General features: G+C 51.1%; 2 protein-coding genes across 2 annotated transcripts; both read left to right on the top strand.

Annotated features, from left to right (window-relative positions):
• The first annotated feature begins 2,680 nt into the window (after positions 1-2,680).
• Positions 2,681-3,706, top strand: LOC138732631 (olfactory receptor 14A16-like). Its single transcript, XM_069879271.1, has one exon. The coding sequence runs from the start codon at positions 2,681-2,683 to the stop codon at positions 3,704-3,706; it is 1,026 nt and encodes a 341-aa protein (XP_069735372.1).
• An 11,025-nt stretch (positions 3,707-14,731) lies between these two features.
• On the top strand, positions 14,732-15,673 carry LOC138732630 (olfactory receptor 14A16-like). Its single transcript, XM_069879270.1, has one exon. The coding sequence runs from the start codon at positions 14,732-14,734 to the stop codon at positions 15,671-15,673; it is 942 nt and encodes a 313-aa protein (XP_069735371.1).
• The last annotated feature ends 545 nt before the right edge of the window (positions 15,674-16,218 follow it).

The raw sequence follows: 16,218 nt of genomic DNA, 5'->3' as shown, positions 1-16,218 counted from the left end.
GAGAAGTGCTGTTTATAGAAGAGTCTGGTCATAAAAGTTTCATAGAAAGTTTGGGTCATTTAAGGGTCATAGAGCAGTCTGGACATAAAAAAATTCAGGTCATAAAGAAGTCTTAGAAGGGTCATATAAGTCTTGGGTCATAGAAGACTCACTAGAATCAAAGAGGGCTCAGGTGACAGAAAACCTGTGTCCTAGAAGAGGTGGCTTATGTAAGTGTCTGGTCATGGGAGAATCAGATCATAGAAGAGTTGGGTCATAGAAGGATGGTGAGACATAATCTACCAAGGGAAATAAAATCCCCTTCTCTTTCAGACACCCAGAAATGGGATCCTACTAGACAAATTCTGGGGCAAAGCCTTTTGCTCCCCTACTCATCCACTGGCCATTTCTGATGTGGCAGTGGTACCAGCGGTCAGGGAGTTCCCACACTCTCCATGACCTCTGGAAGATGATGGAGACACTGTGACATCTTCCTGTTCCCTCAGCTCCCTGCGATGCTGTCCCTCCTGTCTCATAGACTGCGAAGAATTCCTTTTGCCCAAGAGATCCCTGACTTGACCTCTACCCACTACTGGTCAAACTCCTCCAGAGTCCTACCATGAGTCACAAAGCCCTGTGAGACCTTGATGGGGAAGACAGGGACAGAGGACACAGTGAACCTCAGATCTGTGACACCTGACCCTTCTAAATCCAGCAGTGCCTACGCAGCGTATTTTTCTTCTTTAACTGTTCCTGAAGCAGCAAAATCTCATCATGGGTCCTTGAATGGACTTTCAAGCTGAGACTCCGTTTATCTGGAGCCTTGCAGTGCTTGGAAGATGCTGTCCTTGACTACCATCTCTCCTGAGCTCTGTGACCATGTCCCAGCTCTGTCTCCCATGGGAATGGCTCCAGCTCCTCCTGCCTGTGCCCCTGGCTGAGGCCATTGCTGCCCATTAGGGCTGAAGCCCTGAAGCTGTGGCACCAGGCAAACTCATCCCTGCCATGAGGAAACCACGACCAAGGGTTTCAAGACCCTGTGTGTGCATAAGCTTTGCCGAAGACGTATCTGGGAGAAAGGGAGCTGCGTGTCGTCCAGCCCCAAGTCTAAAGACCTCGGATGAAATGCCTGAATTCACTCCGTGGGACAGATCCTCCTACTTTGGAGAAATGATTTCGTTCGCTGTCACCTTTCTGAGGTCCTGTCTAATGGTGAGACAAGAAATTGATTCTCATTCCCTATTATTTTTCTAACAGGAGCAATGACACTGCAGGACAGAAGTGTGCCTGCCCAGATGATGAAGGAAGCATCAGGGATGGCTTCAGCCTGTTTCTCAGAATGTTCCCCTGGAGCCCCAGGGACACCTCGAGGGAGCCCAGAGGGAGCAGAGAAAGCGCTGCCTTGGGCTGCTCCTCTGCTGCTGAGCTGGGCTGGGCTCCTGGCAGGGAGGGAGCTCATCATGAGACAGGAGATCATAAAAGAGCCAGGTCTGGCCGGGAGCAGCTCCTCTGCAAAGCCCAGCAGGGCTGAGGACACTGCCTGCAGGCAGCGAGGGGACAGGAGGGAGCAGAGAGAGGGGAAAGGCAGGTGGGGTGGCAGGAGAGAGGAGGCTTCATTTGGAGAAAACTCTTCACAGCCCTTCTCCAGGTGAGTCTCTGAGTGCAGGACAATGCAGGTGCGGTTGCTGGAGGGATCTCCTAAAGCCGGCACAGCCACAGCCTGTGGGATCTGTCAGGAGGGCTCTTGCATTAAAGATAAGGAACTTCCCAGACTCTGTGTTTTCAGTTCCCTGCACCTGGGGAATTTGGTGGGAGAAATGGAACCAGAGCCTTTCATGCTTAAACAAGTCACTGAGACTCCTGAGCAGTATCCTTGAGCGGTCAGCAGGTCCGAATATGTCTCCAGCTGGTCCTCTGCCCATGGACAGCAGCAGCATCACCTCTGCTGGACCCATCAGGCTCAGTCTGTTCCATCCTTTTCTGCTTATCAACAAGACCCTACGTCCAGCTTAACCCGGGCAGATGTTTGTGTAGGGCCAGGGGGATGCAGAGAGGGTCAGATGGGATCTGTGAGCGCTGACAGGGAGAAGGCATGGGACAGGGAATCAGCTCCATTGAGGAAAACCTCCAGAGAGAAGGGATAGGATCAGAGATGGAGAGGAAACTTAAACCAGAGATGTTGCTGTTGTTCTCTTGTTCTCTCTGCCAGTCTCTCTGGGGATGGGAGTTGCAGAGTCAGGCACTGATCTTCTGTGCGGCTTTGGGCAGTGCATTCCTGAGGAATTAATTATCTCGTCTGCACTAAGATATCCTCGTTAGGACATTTGGCTTTTCTTGAGTTTTCCTCGCAAGCACTATGCTGCCCTCACAGATGCAAACCTGTCCCGTCACACCTTTAGGCATTCGAAACCTCTAAGCCTGCTACCTTCTCAGCTCCTCATCCCCGGCAGTGCAGATGCTGACAGGCCCTTCTGCACCAGGAGCAGTTCCCCTGGACAACGCTGAACCCCAGCAGTGTCCCCTGTCCCCACCGTCCCCATGTCCCCTGCTGCAGAGCAGGGCTGACTCCTTGCAGCCAGCGGGCAGAGGCTCTGCTCCTCCCGGCACATTCAGCCGGCACCGAGCAGGGCTCCAGGCTCAGAGCTGAAGGAAGGGCTGAAAAAAGGGGACAAGGTGTGAGCAGGAGGGAGGGGAAGGAGAAATGGCTTTGATTTGGCTCAGAGGTTATCCTAACTTGTCACTGTCCTTCTCTCATATGACAGTGCCCCATGTCTGGAGGCAGCAGATGTCCAACAGCAGCTCCATCACCCAGTTCCTCCTCCTGCCATTCGCAGACTCACGGGAGCTGCAGCTCTTGCACTTCTGGCTCTTCCTGGGCATCTACCTGGCTGCCCTCCTGGGAAACGGCCTCATCATCATCACCATCGCCTGGGACCACCACCTCCACACCCCCATGTACTTCTTCCTCCTCAACCTCGCCCTCCTCGACCTGGGATCCATCTCCACCACTGTCCCCAAATCCATGGCCAATTCCCTCTGGGACACCAAGACCATCTCCTACTCAGGATGCGTTGCCCAAATGTTTCTATTTATTTTCTTCCTTGGTACAGAATATTTTCTTCTCACAGTCATGTCCTACGACCGCTACGTTGCCATCTGCAACCCCCTGCACTACGGGACCCTCCTGGGCAGCAGAGCTTGTGTCCACATGGCAGCAGCTGCCTGGGGCGCTGGGTTTCTCTCTGCTCTGCTGCACACGGCCAGTACATTTTCCCTGCCCCTGTGCCAGGGCAATGCTGTGGACCAGTTCTTCTGTGAAATCCCGCAGATCCTCAAGCTCTCCTGCTCACATGCCAACCTCCGGGAGGTTGGGCTTATTGTGGTTAGTTTCTTAGTAGCTTTTGGCTGTTTTGTTTTCATTGTGGTGTCCTATGTGCAGATCTTCAGGGCTGTGCTGAGGATCCCCTCGGAGCAGGGACGGCACAAAGCCTTCTCCACGTGCCTCCCTCACCTGGCTGTGGTCTCCCTGTTTCTCAGCACTGACATGTTTACCTACCTTAAGCCTCCCTCCTTCTCCTCCCCATCCATGAATTTAGTTGTGTCGTTTCTCTATGCAGTGGTAACTCCAGCACTGAATCCCCTCATCTACGGCTTGAGGAACAAGGACCTCAAGGATGCGCTGCGGGAACTTATAACTGGACAGAGCTCTGATGCAATAAATTCCTGACCTTCTGCATAGCAGTTCTGGTGTTACTCATGGCTGGTGTTACTGCCTTCTATATTTTTATATTTCTACTTTTTTTTTTTTAACTTATGATCATGTTTTCAACTCTTTTTGAGTTGGTTGTGGGTTAGGTAATGACAACCCACACTATTGTAATCAAAATAAAGCCACTGCAGCACCTTGTCTCTTCCTCTGACCCTTCGTCCAAGGCTTTCTGGAGCTTCAGGAACAATTCCTTTGCTCCTGGCTGGAAAAGAAGAAAGTCCCAGCAGGGCAGCACTGCCAGACACCAGCACTTGATCCCCCAGAGCTGTTCTCTCTCCATTTCCACACTCTCCTTCTCCCCCCTTGCCTTGCTGTAAGGCCTGAGGGCTCTGAGCTTGGTCACAGCCATGCTGCTTGTGGGACAGAGCTGCCTCCACAGCAGCCTTTCCATAGAGCAAGGGGACCTCCTCAGGGCAGAGCCTCAAGGCTTGGGGCTTCTTCTAAACTTTCTCTCAGGAACTGACTCAAGCATTTGTCCCAGAGGCAATAATCCTGGTGAAACCCCTGCCAACCACCATTCCCAGCACCGGCCTCTCACCCCAGCTTGGAGAGTTTCTTTGTTCTTCCATGAGAGGACACTGATTGAGTAGACCAAAGGCCAATTTGGCATTGTACGGATCAGATGTGAGCGCACACATCATGTCTGTGAGCTGAGATGAACCTGAACGTGTAGAAAGAGCAGTTTCTTCAGTTTCCACGAAGATCTCTGGGACAGATATTGCCTCGAAGTCTCTTCTCATTGCAAGTAACAAGACATGGGAAATCGCCTCAATATAGCACTTGGATGTCCCTCCACGAACCAAGGTCCCCATGTTCATTCCTCATGATGTGGGGCAAGCGTACTTTTACCTGTTCAGGTCCTAGGACATGAGGAGGTGATGGATGAGTAGGGGGTTAGGATGTCAGTTGTGTCTCAGAAACTCAGAATCCAGTAGGAAACATCTGACTGTGACGGGGACGGTGAGGTCAGTTCTGTCTCTGGAGGTGACGGGGCAGCAGCAGGAACACGGCTGGGAAAGGAGCTCTGCCCAAGCCCCCACAGGACCTGTGCAGGGAGAGGGCTTGGGGACGGATGGAAAACACAACGGAGCCTCCTCAGGCCAGGAACAGGCTGGCAGCATCACCAGGAAAATCCCTTACGGTACGGGGGCACCACGGGTCCTTCACACCTCGGCACCTGCCAGGATCTGCTGACAGCATCTCTGGGGCAAATGCCTTGTGCTCCTTCTGTTGCCCCAGCAGCGTCACAGACACAAATCCCTTACAGTCAGGGGGCACCTCGGGCCCTTTGCCATTTCTTCTGCCCACAGGGATTGCATGAAGTTATTACAGTTTCTGGAAATTTCTATATGGGCACAAAATCTGCTTTTATTATAAAAATTTATGACTGGATGAGGGTTTAGTGGTGTCTGGGGATGATGTGCCATGTGCAGAAATAGGTGTTAAGCAGCCTGCGATCAAGCACCAAGTGCAGAGAGGAGCAAATGCAGGTAGGGAGTGTACCGGTAGGACCCAGATACAGAACGATATGGAGAGCTAGGATGATGTCTGGGAGAGGAAAGAGTCACAAGGAGGAACTTGTCAGGAAGAAGTAATGTCAAGGGATGGGTAGTGGATGGGCAGACTGTTTTTTGAGCTTGAAGATCACAGGCTTCTAGAATATCTTGGGTTGGAAGGGGCTCATGAGGATCACTGAGTCCAGCTCCCTGATCCTCACACGACTGTGTAAAATGGAACCATATCACTAAGATGATTGTCAAGATGCTCCTTGAATTCTGACAGGCTTGGTGCCATCACCACTTCCCTGGGGTGTTCCAGTGACTGAGCACCCTCTCCATGAGGAACCTTTTCCAGATGTCCAGTTGGAACTTCCCCTGATGCAGCTGCATTCCATTTCCTTGTGATCTACCCTGGTCACCAGGGAAAGGAGATCAGCACCTTCCCCTTCACTGCCCTCCTTGAGGAAGCTCAAGACTGGGATGAGGTCCCAGCCGTGTCCCACGCTGGGCTCTGCACACAGCCCTGCTCTGGGCTCTGACAAGCTCTGGGCAAGAAGAGAGGCTGGACACAAAGAGCAACGGAAATCCAGGAGTCCTGGTTTCAATCCAGCAGATGCCACCACAGACCGTGTCCTCACCGTTCCAGCCCCTCTGCCCAGGCCAGGACGAGAGTCTGAGCTCAGCAGCAGAGCAGCCTGCCCCACACGAGGACCTGCGGGAAGAGGATTATCTTTCTTGTGGATTCTGCAGCCACAGAAATGCTCCCTTGCACTTCTCCAAGGACATCCCTTTCCCCAAGGGAGCATGTCCAGCCTGGCCTGGCTGCCGGTGCTGCTTTCCACCCTGTGCAGCCCACAAGGCCACTTCTATGACCCAGATTTCTATGTTCAGGCCCTTCTATGTCCATCAGGGAGTGCGAGAGAGAGATAGACCAGTGGAGCAGGGCCCTCTCACTAACTCAGGGGCTGCTGGGGCTGGTGTGTCCGAACATCATCCACCTGCAAACTGTAAGGTTGGGGGAACAAGAGATGGGGAAGGGCAGCAAGTTCTTGCCAGAGGAAGGAAACCTGCTCCCCTCACCCAGACAGCAAAGCCCCAGATCCCCCTGGGGAACAAGTACCAGCTGCTGCAGGTGGAATCTAACCCTGAGGATGAGGATGATGGTTCCCACAGCCTAGAATCCTTCCCTAGGCTGCACCATCCTCAGAAAAAGATAAAAACATCCTCCATCAAGAAGAAGAGGAGGGTGATTGTTGTAGGGGACTCCCTCCTAAAAGGAACGGAGGGACCCATCTGCAGACCGGACCCACTCCACAGAGAGGTCTGCTGCTTACCGGGGGCATCAGGGAAGGAGGGAGCTAGAAAACTTCCTTCCCTGGTCCACGAGACAGACTACTATCCTCTGGTAGTCCAAACTGGTAATGACGACCTAACAAACAAAAAGGCCAAAGCCATCAAGAAAGACTTCAGGACCATTGGGAGAATGATGGAGGGCTCTGGGGCACAAGTAGTATTCTGCTCCATCCCAAGGCTAAATAGGGAGGAGCGGGAAGCCAGGAAGAAGAATTCGATTAATACCTGGCTCCGAGCCTGGTGCGAGGAGAGGGGCTTTGGCTTCTTTGATCATGGGGTGGCTCACGCACCCCCAGGCTTTCACGCTAAGGGTGGGACACGTGTGTCTCCTAGGGGGGCTAAAGCCCTTGCTAAAAACCTAACTAAGCTCATAAATCGAGCTTTAAACTAGATGTGAAGGGGGAGGGGGTTGAGCCCAGGCTAGACAAGAACGAGCCTGGACGTGGGGAATTGGTGATTGGGAGAGGGTGTGCTGGTGAGGACCACCAGTACCTCACCAACCAGAAAGTGGGGGAGAACACACCTCGGGGTGCTCAAGGAGATACAGGCACTCTGGAGCGAGCTACTCCAGTGACCAGGCAGTTGGGAACGAACTCTGTTCCCTCTAAGAGGGCTGAAGGCTCGGCAGCTCAGCTGAAGGGCATTTACACCAATGCACGCAGCATGGGGAATAAGAAGGAAGAGCTGGAAGCTGTCGTAGGGCAAGGGGCCTATGATGTCGTTGCCATCGTGGAAACGTGGTGGGACAACTCATATAACCGGAGTATGGCTATGGTGGGGTACAAACCCTTCAGGAGGGATAGGAAGGGTAGGAGAGGAGGCGGGGTAGCCCTCTTTGTAAGGGAGGACTTGGACTCCGTTGAGATGGAGTGTGGCGATCAGGAGGTTGAGTGCCTGTGGGTTAAAATCAGAGGAGCCCACCAGAAGGTAGATTTTGTGATGGGAGTCTGTTACAGACCACCCAGCCAAGGAGAAGCAGCTGATGGGCTCTTCTATAAACAGCTGCGGTCAATCTCTAGATCAATGCCTCTCGTTCTTGTGGGAGACTTCAATCTGCCTGATATCTGCTGGGAGTACAATGTCTATGGGTCCTAGAAAACAGGTTAGAACCCTGGAATTGAAGATTTCAGTCCAAAACATGAGACTTCTGCACTAAAAGGATGGGTGTGGAGCTACAAATGTGTCTTTTGACCCCTCAAGGGATGAGAATCTCTTGCTTCCAAGAAATGAAGCTCTGGTCCTGAATGCAGGGCTTTAGGCACTCCAGTAGAGGCTTCGAGCCGTAAAGGAGGGGGTTGGATACTTTCCATGACAGTCTGGAGCTTCAAAAGGAGGGTTTGGGTCCTACCAGTGGTGCTTTGAAAGTGAAACTGAGGCTTTGAGCCCGGACCTCGGGTTTCATGCCTGAAATGATGCTGTGGTACCAAAGACAACAGCTTTGCAGCTTGAAATATACCTGAGAGGCTAAAAATGAGGATCTGGGCCTTTACAATTGCAAACAACTCCAAAAATGAAGCTTTGTTCCCAGAAAAGGAAGCTCTGGAAGCTAGAAAGGAGCTAAAAATAAGGCTTTGGCCCATAACACTGAGGTTTCGGACATCCAGAATCAACTTTGGTCCTTAAAAATTATGCTCCGGGACAATGAAATGTGTCTTTAGACTTAAAAAACGAGGGTTGAGACTCAAAATGTAACTATGGGCCTCCTAAGAAAAGCTATAAGTGTTAAAAGACAAGTTGGAACCCTAAAATCAAGGATTTCCACCCTAAATATGAGACTTGGGGCACTAAAGAGATGGGTGCAGTGCTACAAGTTAAGTCTTTTGTCCCTGCGAAGGAGACAAACCTCTTGGTTCCTCTGTTGCCTCAAGAAATGAAGCTCTGGTCAAAACTGCAGGACTTTGGGTGCTCCAATGGAGGCTTGAGGCTGTAAAGGGGGAGGTTGGATCCTTTATGTGAGAGTTTGGAGCTTCAAAAAGAGCCTTTGGGCCCTACAAATGTTGCTTTGAAACTGAAATTGCATCTTTGAGCCCCGACATCAGGTTCTTTGCCCTAAAAAGAAGCCATGGTAGTGAACAGGGTGGCTTTCACCCTAAAAATGGGACTTGAGAGGCTCAAAAAGAGGATTTGAGCCCTCACAATGAGGCTTTGTTGCCTGAAAAGGGGGCTTTGGGAGCTAAAAATGAGCTTTTGAGCCCTGTTAGAGGCTTTTGTCTCCAACATGGAAGCTGTGGACATAGAAAACCAGACATTGTGCCTTAAAAATTGTGCTCTGGGCCTTAAAATGAGTCTTTGAAGATCAAAAGGGGAGGGGGTGGAACTTATGTATTAGGGCCCGTACCCTAACATGAAGCTCTGAGACCCAAAACGCAGTGTCTGCCTCCAGAGCCCCAGGCTGGGAACCGGGGTTTTGGACCAAAACGAGGGGATCTGGCCCCAAAATAGCGCTGGGGGTTGTGGCAGGAGGCGCTTTGGCTGCACAGAGCTCTGGCCCCTCAGTCGCACACGCACAGAACCGTTAAGGCTGACGAGCTCTCCCGAGGCATCAAATCTGCTGGGTTTGAACCCCCAGGGGTGGAGAATCCCCCGCTGCCCTGGAGCCTCGGCCGAGGCTGCCCCACGTTCACACAAAGGCTTTTCCCCTCCTGTCCATCCCAGAAGGATCCTGCTCCTCTGGACAAGAAGCTGGATGTTCCCAGGTGTCACAGGAGCCTTGGCCAGGTGATAGCTGCGTTCATGGAGCCATCAAGTGCCAAAGTCCTTTCTTTCAATCGTGGCCTCGGTGCCTTGTTGATGTCTAAACTGAGCTCTCTTGTTCCCTAGGTTTGTCTATGAGCATAAAATAGAGACCCACTTAGCAGGCTGCCCCAAGCAGGAGGTGGGAAGTGATGTAAATTGCATTGGGTTTGTTCTCTCTTTATATTCCTTTTATCTTTTTTTCTTTCGTCTATTAATCTATTTTTACCTTGGCCCTCAAATGAAAAAAACATCTCCATGGAGAAGCACGGACAGAGGGCTGGCCAGCTGAAGTTTGCCCTGAGGAGGTGGACGTGGGCACCAGAACACTTGCTCTTCCTCACTAACAAGAGACCTCCACCAATCCCATGCCCTTTCAAAAGGGATTTCACAAAGAAATATTGATCTTCTCCTGGAACTTCCTCAGCCTGCAGAAGAGAAGGCATCGGGGGGACGTTATAGAGGCCTTCCCGTACCTGAAGGGGTCACCAAGAAAGCTGGCAAGGGACTTTTTCCAAGGGCATGGAATGATAGGATGACGGGGTGGCGTTATGGCCTAGGGAAGATTTAGATTAGACATTAGGGAGGAATTGTTCACAAAGAAGGTGGTGAGGACGTGGCTCGGGTTTCCCAGGGAAGCTGTGTGCCCCCTGCCTGGAGGGGTTCAAGGTCGGGCTGGATGGGGCTTGGAGCAGCCTGGTCCAGTGGGAGGTGTCCCTGCCCAAGGAAGGGGGGTTGAAACTGGGCGGGCTTTAAGGTCCTTACCAACCCAAACCATTGTATGAGTTTGAAAGTTCTAGAAAGTTTCAGATAAAACGTTTTTCTTAGGTGCACTTTGAAATCTTCCTCTGTAACCACATTGGGAAATGACTACAAGGAGCCATGCGAGGCTTGAAGACTTGAAGAAAACAACAGGAAGAGAAAGAGCTCATTAAGGCTTTCTGTAGGTTAATGAGATCCAGGATGGAATTGCTGATGAGTCCTTGAACCTCAGCTGCTGAGAGGAGATGGAACAAAGCTCTCAAGAAGTCAAAAGCAAAGCTCAAAGTTTCTTGAAGTCTTAGTTGGTCTCAGTGAGCATCGTTAGTGACAAAGGCTCCCCAGGGACTCATTAGAGCCGAGAATTGGAGGCCATGATTGCAGGAGGACAAAGGCGCCGTGCAGGCGACTGTGATGCTGAGAAAAGCCTGGGTTCACTTGGTGAAGCAGAAAGTCCAAGCCCTGACCCCCAGGCCCTGGGCAGGCAGATGTGGCTTTGACTGCAATGATGTTGGTGCCATGAGCCTTCTCACATTGCTGAATTGAAGTGGAAGGAGTTATTCCATGTGATTCCAAATACAGGCCTGTAGGGTTCCTTGAGATGCCAAGGCTCTCACACAGCTCCACGTGCACCAGAAGAGTTGGGGGATAGAAGGGTAGGGTTATTAATGGGCTGGATCGTAGAAGAGTGGCAGAAAATGCGTTTGTGAGAAAGATCATGTCAGAGAGGAGTCGAGTCATAGAGGTGCAATACAGAAGGACAGATGGTTCATAGAACGTTCAAATCATTGTGGATCATAGAATACTCAGGTCATGGAAGAGTCAAGTCATACGAGTGTGAGAGTTTAGTCGGGTATTGGCAGTGTTGGGTCATGGAAAGGTCATAGAAGAGTTTGCTCATAGAAGTTTCATGGAAACATTGAGGCACAGAAAGTGTGCGTTGTAGAAGCATCAGGATATAGAAAGACTGCAGAAGTATCACATTATAGAAGAGTTATCCAAGAGCCATAGAATTGTCAGTTCATAAAGGAAGCGTCTCATATGAGTCAGGTCATAGAGTGTCATAGAGGGGTCAGGTCATAGAAGGGTTTGTTAATAGTTGGGTCCTAGAAGAGTCGGGTCACAGAAGCATCTGGTCATATATTGGTCATAGAAGTGTTGGAGCATAAATGATTCATGTCATAGAAGAGTCACAGAAGACCTGGATCGGAGAAAGACACAGCATTGAAGAGTCAGAGAGTAGCTGGGTCATAGAACGGTTTGTTCATAGAAGGCTTAAGTCATAGAAGGACCTGGTCATGTAAGAGATGGTCGTGGAAGAGTTTAGTCATAGACAAGTCGGCTCGTAGAGGAGATATAGAAGAGCCCAGTCACAGATGGTCCATAGAAGAGTCAGCTCATAGAATATTTGAGTAATAGAAGATTTGGGTTATAGAATATTTGGGTCATGGAAGAGTCGACTCATAGAAACTTGAGTCGGGTCATAGAGGGGTCATAGAAGTGCCGGTTCACAAAAGGCTTAGGCCATAGAAGGGCCGGGTCATAGATTAGTCGGGTCATAGAGGAGTCGGGTTATAGAAGAGTCAGGTCATAGAAGAATCACAGAGAAGTCAGGCCATAGAAAGTTACGGAAGAGTCAGAGGAGAGTTGGGTCACAGAAGGCTTGGGTCACAGAAGGCTTGGGTCATAGAAGACATTTTTTAGAAGTGTTGGGTCATAAAAGACTCATATCTTAGAGGATTGGCGTCATAGAGGGTTGGGTCATATAAGAATTCAACTGTAGAAGGTTTAGAGAAGTGTTGGGTCATAGAAGGATCAAAGAAGATTTGGGCTATAGAAAGATCAGGTCATAAAAGGGACAGAGAAGTGCTGTTTATAGAAGAGTCTGGTCATAAAAGTTTCATAGAAAGTTTGGGTCATTTAAGGGTCATAGAGGAGTCTGGACATAAAAAAATTCAGGTCATAAAGAAGTTTTAGAAGGGTCATATAAGTCTTGGGTCATAGAAGACTCACTAGAATCAAAGAGGGCTCAGGTGACAGAAAACCTGCGTCCTAGAAGAGGTGGCTTATGTAAGTGTCTGGTCATGGGAGAATCAGATCATAGAAGAGTTGGGTCATAGAAGGATGGTGAGACATAATTTACCAAGGGAAATAAAATCCCCTTCTCTTTCAGACACCCAGAAATGGGATCCTACTAGACAAATTCTGGGGCAAAGCCTTTTGCTCCCCTACTCATCCACTGGCCATTTCTGATGTGGCAGTGGTACCAGCGGTCAGGGAGTTCCCACACTCTCCATGACCTCTGGAAGATGATGGAGACACTGTGACATCTTCCTGTTCCCTCAGCTCCCTGCGATGCTGTCCCTCCTGTCTCATAGACTGCGAAGAATTCCTTTTGCCCAAGAGATCCCTGACTTGACCTCTACCCACTACTGGTCAAACTCCTCCAGAGTCCTACCATGAGTCACAAAGCCCTGTGAGACCTTGATGGGGAAGACAGGGACAGAGGACACAGTGAACCTCAGATCTGTGACACCTGACCCTTCTAAATCGAGCAGTGCCTACGCAGCGTATTTTTCTTCTTTAACTGTTCCTGAAGCAGCAAAATCTCATCATGGGTCCTTGAATGGACTTTCAAGCTGAGACTCAGTTTATCTGGAGCCTTGCAGTGCTTGGAAGATGCTGTCCTTGACTACCATCTCTCCTGAGCTCTGTGACCATGTCCCAGCTCTGTCTCCCATGGGAATGGCTCCAGCTCCTCCTGCCTGTGCCCCTGGCTGAGGCCATTGCTGCCCATTAGGGCTGAAGCCCTGAAGCTGTGGCACCAGGCAAACTCATCCCTGCCATGAGGAAACCACGACCAAGGGTTTCAAGACCCTGTGTGTGCATAAGCTTTGCAGAAGATGTGTCTGGGGGAAAGGGAGCTGAGTGTCTTCCCAGCCCCAAGTCTAAAGACCTCGGATGAAATGCCTGAATTCACTCCGTGGGACAGATCCTCCTACTTTGGAGAAATGATTTCGTTCGCTGTCACCTTTCTGAGGTCCTGTCTAATGGTGAGACAAGAAATTGATTCTCATTCCCTGTTATTTTTCTAACAGGAGCAATGACACTGCAGGACAGAAGTGTGCCTGCCCAGATGATGAAGGAAGCATCAGGGATGGCTTCAGCCTGTTTCTCAGAATGTTCCCCTGGAGCCCCAGGGACACCTCGAGGGAGCCCAGAGGGAGCAGAGAAAGCGCTGCCTTGGGCTGCTCCTCTGCTGCTGAGCTGGGCTGGGCTCCTGGCAGGGAGGGAGCTCATCATGAGACAGGAGATCATAAAAGAGCCAGGTCTGGCCAGGAGCAGCTCCTCTGCAAAGCCCAGCAGGGCTGAGGACACTGCCTGCAGGCAGCGAGGGGACAGGAGGGAGCAGAGAGAGGGGAAAGGCAGGTGGGGTGGCAGGAGAGAGGAGGCTTCATTTGGAGAAAACTCTTCACAGCCCTTCTCCAGGTGAGTCTCTGAGTGCAGGACAATGCAGGTGCGGTTGCTGGAGGGATCTCCTAAAGCCGGCACAGCCACAGCCTGTGGGATCTGTCAGGAGGGCTCTTGCATTAAAGATAAGGAACTTCCCAGACTCTGTGTTTTCAGTTCCCTGCACCTGGGGAATTTGGTGGGAGAAATGGAACCAGAGCCTTTCATGCTTAAACAAGTCACTGAGACTCCTGAGCAGTATCCTTGAGCGGTCAGCAGGTCCGATAGGAGCCTCCGAATATGTCTCCAGCTGGTCCTCTGCCCATGGACAGCAGCAGCATCACCTCTGCTGGACCCATCAGGCTCAGTCTGTTCCATCCTTTTCTGCTTATCAACAAGACCCTACGTCCAGCTTAACCCGGGCAGATGTTTGTGTAGGGCCAGGGGGATGCAGAGAGGGTCAGATGGGATCTGTGAGCGCTGACAGGGAGAAGGCATGGGACAGGGAATCAGCTCCATTGAGGAAAACCTCCAGACAGAAGGGATAGGATCAGAGATGGAGAGGAAACTTAAACCAGAGATGTTGCTGTTGTTCTCTTGTTCTCTCTGCCAGTGTCTCTGGGGATGGGAGTTGCAGAGTCAGGCACTGATCTTCTGTGTGGCCTTGGGCAGTGCATTCCTGAGGAATTAATTATCTCGTCTGCACTAAGATTTCCTCGTTAGGACATTTGGCTTTTCTTGAGTTTTCCTCGCAAGCACTATGCTGCCCTCACAGATGCAAACCTGTCCCGTCACACCTTTAGGCATTCGAAACCTCTAAGCCTGCTACCTTCTCAGCTCCTCATCCCCGGCAGTGCAGATGTTGACAGGCCCTTCTGCACCAGGAGCAGTTCCCCTGGACAACGCTGAGCCCCAGCAGTGTCCCCTGTCCCCACCGTCCCCATGTCCCCTGCTGCAGAGCAGGGCTGACTCCTTGCAGCCAGCGGGCAGAGGCTCTGCTCCTCCCGGCACATTCAGCCGGCACCGAGCAGGGCTCCAGGCTCAGAGCTGAAGGAAGGGCTGAAAAAAGGTGACAAGGTGTGAGCAGGAGGGAGGGGAAGGAGAAATGGCTTTGATTTGGCTCAGAGGTTATCCTAACTTGTCACTGTCCTTCTCTCATATGACAGTGTCCTGTGTCTGGAGGCAGCAGATGTCCAACAGCAGCTCCATCACCCAGTTCCTCCTCCTGCCATTCGCAGACTCACGGGAGCTGCAGCTCTTGCACTTCTGGCTCTTCCTGGGCATCTACCTGGCTGCCCTCCTGGGAAACGACCTCATCATCATCACCATCGCCTGCGACCACCACCTCCACACCCCCATGTACTTCTTCCTCCTCAACCTCGCCCTCCTCGACATGGGATCCATCTCCACCACTGTCCCCAAATCCATGGCCAATTCCCTCTGGGACACCAAGACCATCTCCTACTCAGGATGCGTTGCCCAAATGTTTCTATTTATTTTCTTCCTTGGTACAGAATATTTTCTTCTCACAGTCATGTCCTACGACCGCTACGTTGCCATCTGCAACCCCCTGCACTACGGGACCCTCCTGGGCACCAGAGCTTGTGTCCACATGGCAGCAGCTGCCTGGGGCACTGGGTTTCTCTCTGCTCTGCTGCACACGGCCAGTACATTTTCCCTGCCCCTGTGCCAGGGCAATGCTCTGGACCAGTTCTTCTGTGAAATCCCCCAGATCCTCAAGCTCTCCTGCTCACATGCCAACCTCCGGGAGGTTGGGCTTCTTGTGGTTAGTTTCTTAGTAGCTTTTGGCTGTTTTGTTTTCATTGTGGTGTCCTATGTGCAGATCTTCAGGGCCGTGCTGAGGATCCCCTCGGAGCAGGGACGGCACAAAGCCTTCTCCACGTGCCTCCCTCACCTGGCTGTGGTCTCCCTGTTTCTCAGCACTGACACGTTTACCTACCTTAAGCCTCCCTCCTTCTCCTCCCCATCCATGAATTTAGTTGTGTCATTTCTCTATGCAGTGGTAACTCCAGCACTGAATCCCCTCATCTACGGCTTGAGGAACAAGGACCTCAAGGATGCGCTGCGGGAACTTATAACTGGACAGAGCTCTGATGCAATAAATTCCTGACCTTCTGCATAGCAGTTCTGGTGTTACTCATGGCTGGTGTTACTGCCTTCTATATTTTTATATTTCTACTTTTTTTTTTTTTAACTTATGATCATGTTTTCAACTCTTTTTGAGTTGGTTGTGGGTTAGGTAATGACAACCCACACTATTGTAATCAAAATAAAGCCACTGCAGCACCTTGTCTCTTCCTCTGACCCTTCCTCCAAGGCTTTCTGGAGCTTCAGGAACAATTCCTTTGCTCATGGCTGGAAAAGAAGAAAGTCCCAGCAGGGCAGCACTGCCAGGCACCAGCACTTGATCCCCCAGAGCTGTTCTCTCTCCATTTCCACACTCTCCTCCTCCCCCCTTGCCTTGCTGTAAGGCCTGAGGGCTCTGAGCTTGGTCACAGCCATGCTGCTTGTGGGACAGAGCTGCCTCCAGAACAGCCTTTCCATAGAGCAAGGGGACCTCCTCAGGGCAGAGCCTCAAGGCTTGGGGCTTCTTCTAAACTTTCTCTCAGGAACTGACTCAAGCATTTGTCCCAGAGGCAATAATCCTGGTGAAAC

The sequence above is a fragment of the Phaenicophaeus curvirostris genome, chromosome 34, assembly GCF_032191515.1.
Source record: "Phaenicophaeus curvirostris isolate KB17595 chromosome 34, BPBGC_Pcur_1.0, whole genome shotgun sequence".
Classification (NCBI taxonomy): Eukaryota; Metazoa; Chordata; class Aves; order Cuculiformes; family Cuculidae; genus Phaenicophaeus; species Phaenicophaeus curvirostris.
Note: the sequence above shows the minus strand (reverse complement) of the source record. Positions and strands in the feature narration are given on the sequence as shown.

Coding starts and splice junctions, on each gene's coding strand:
- LOC138732631 (XM_069879271.1), top strand. CDS start 2,681: ATGGCTTTGATTTGGCTCAGAGGTTATCCTAACTTGTCACTGTCCTTC.
- LOC138732630 (XM_069879270.1), top strand. CDS start 14,732: ATGTCCAACAGCAGCTCCATCACCCAGTTCCTCCTCCTGCCATTCGCA.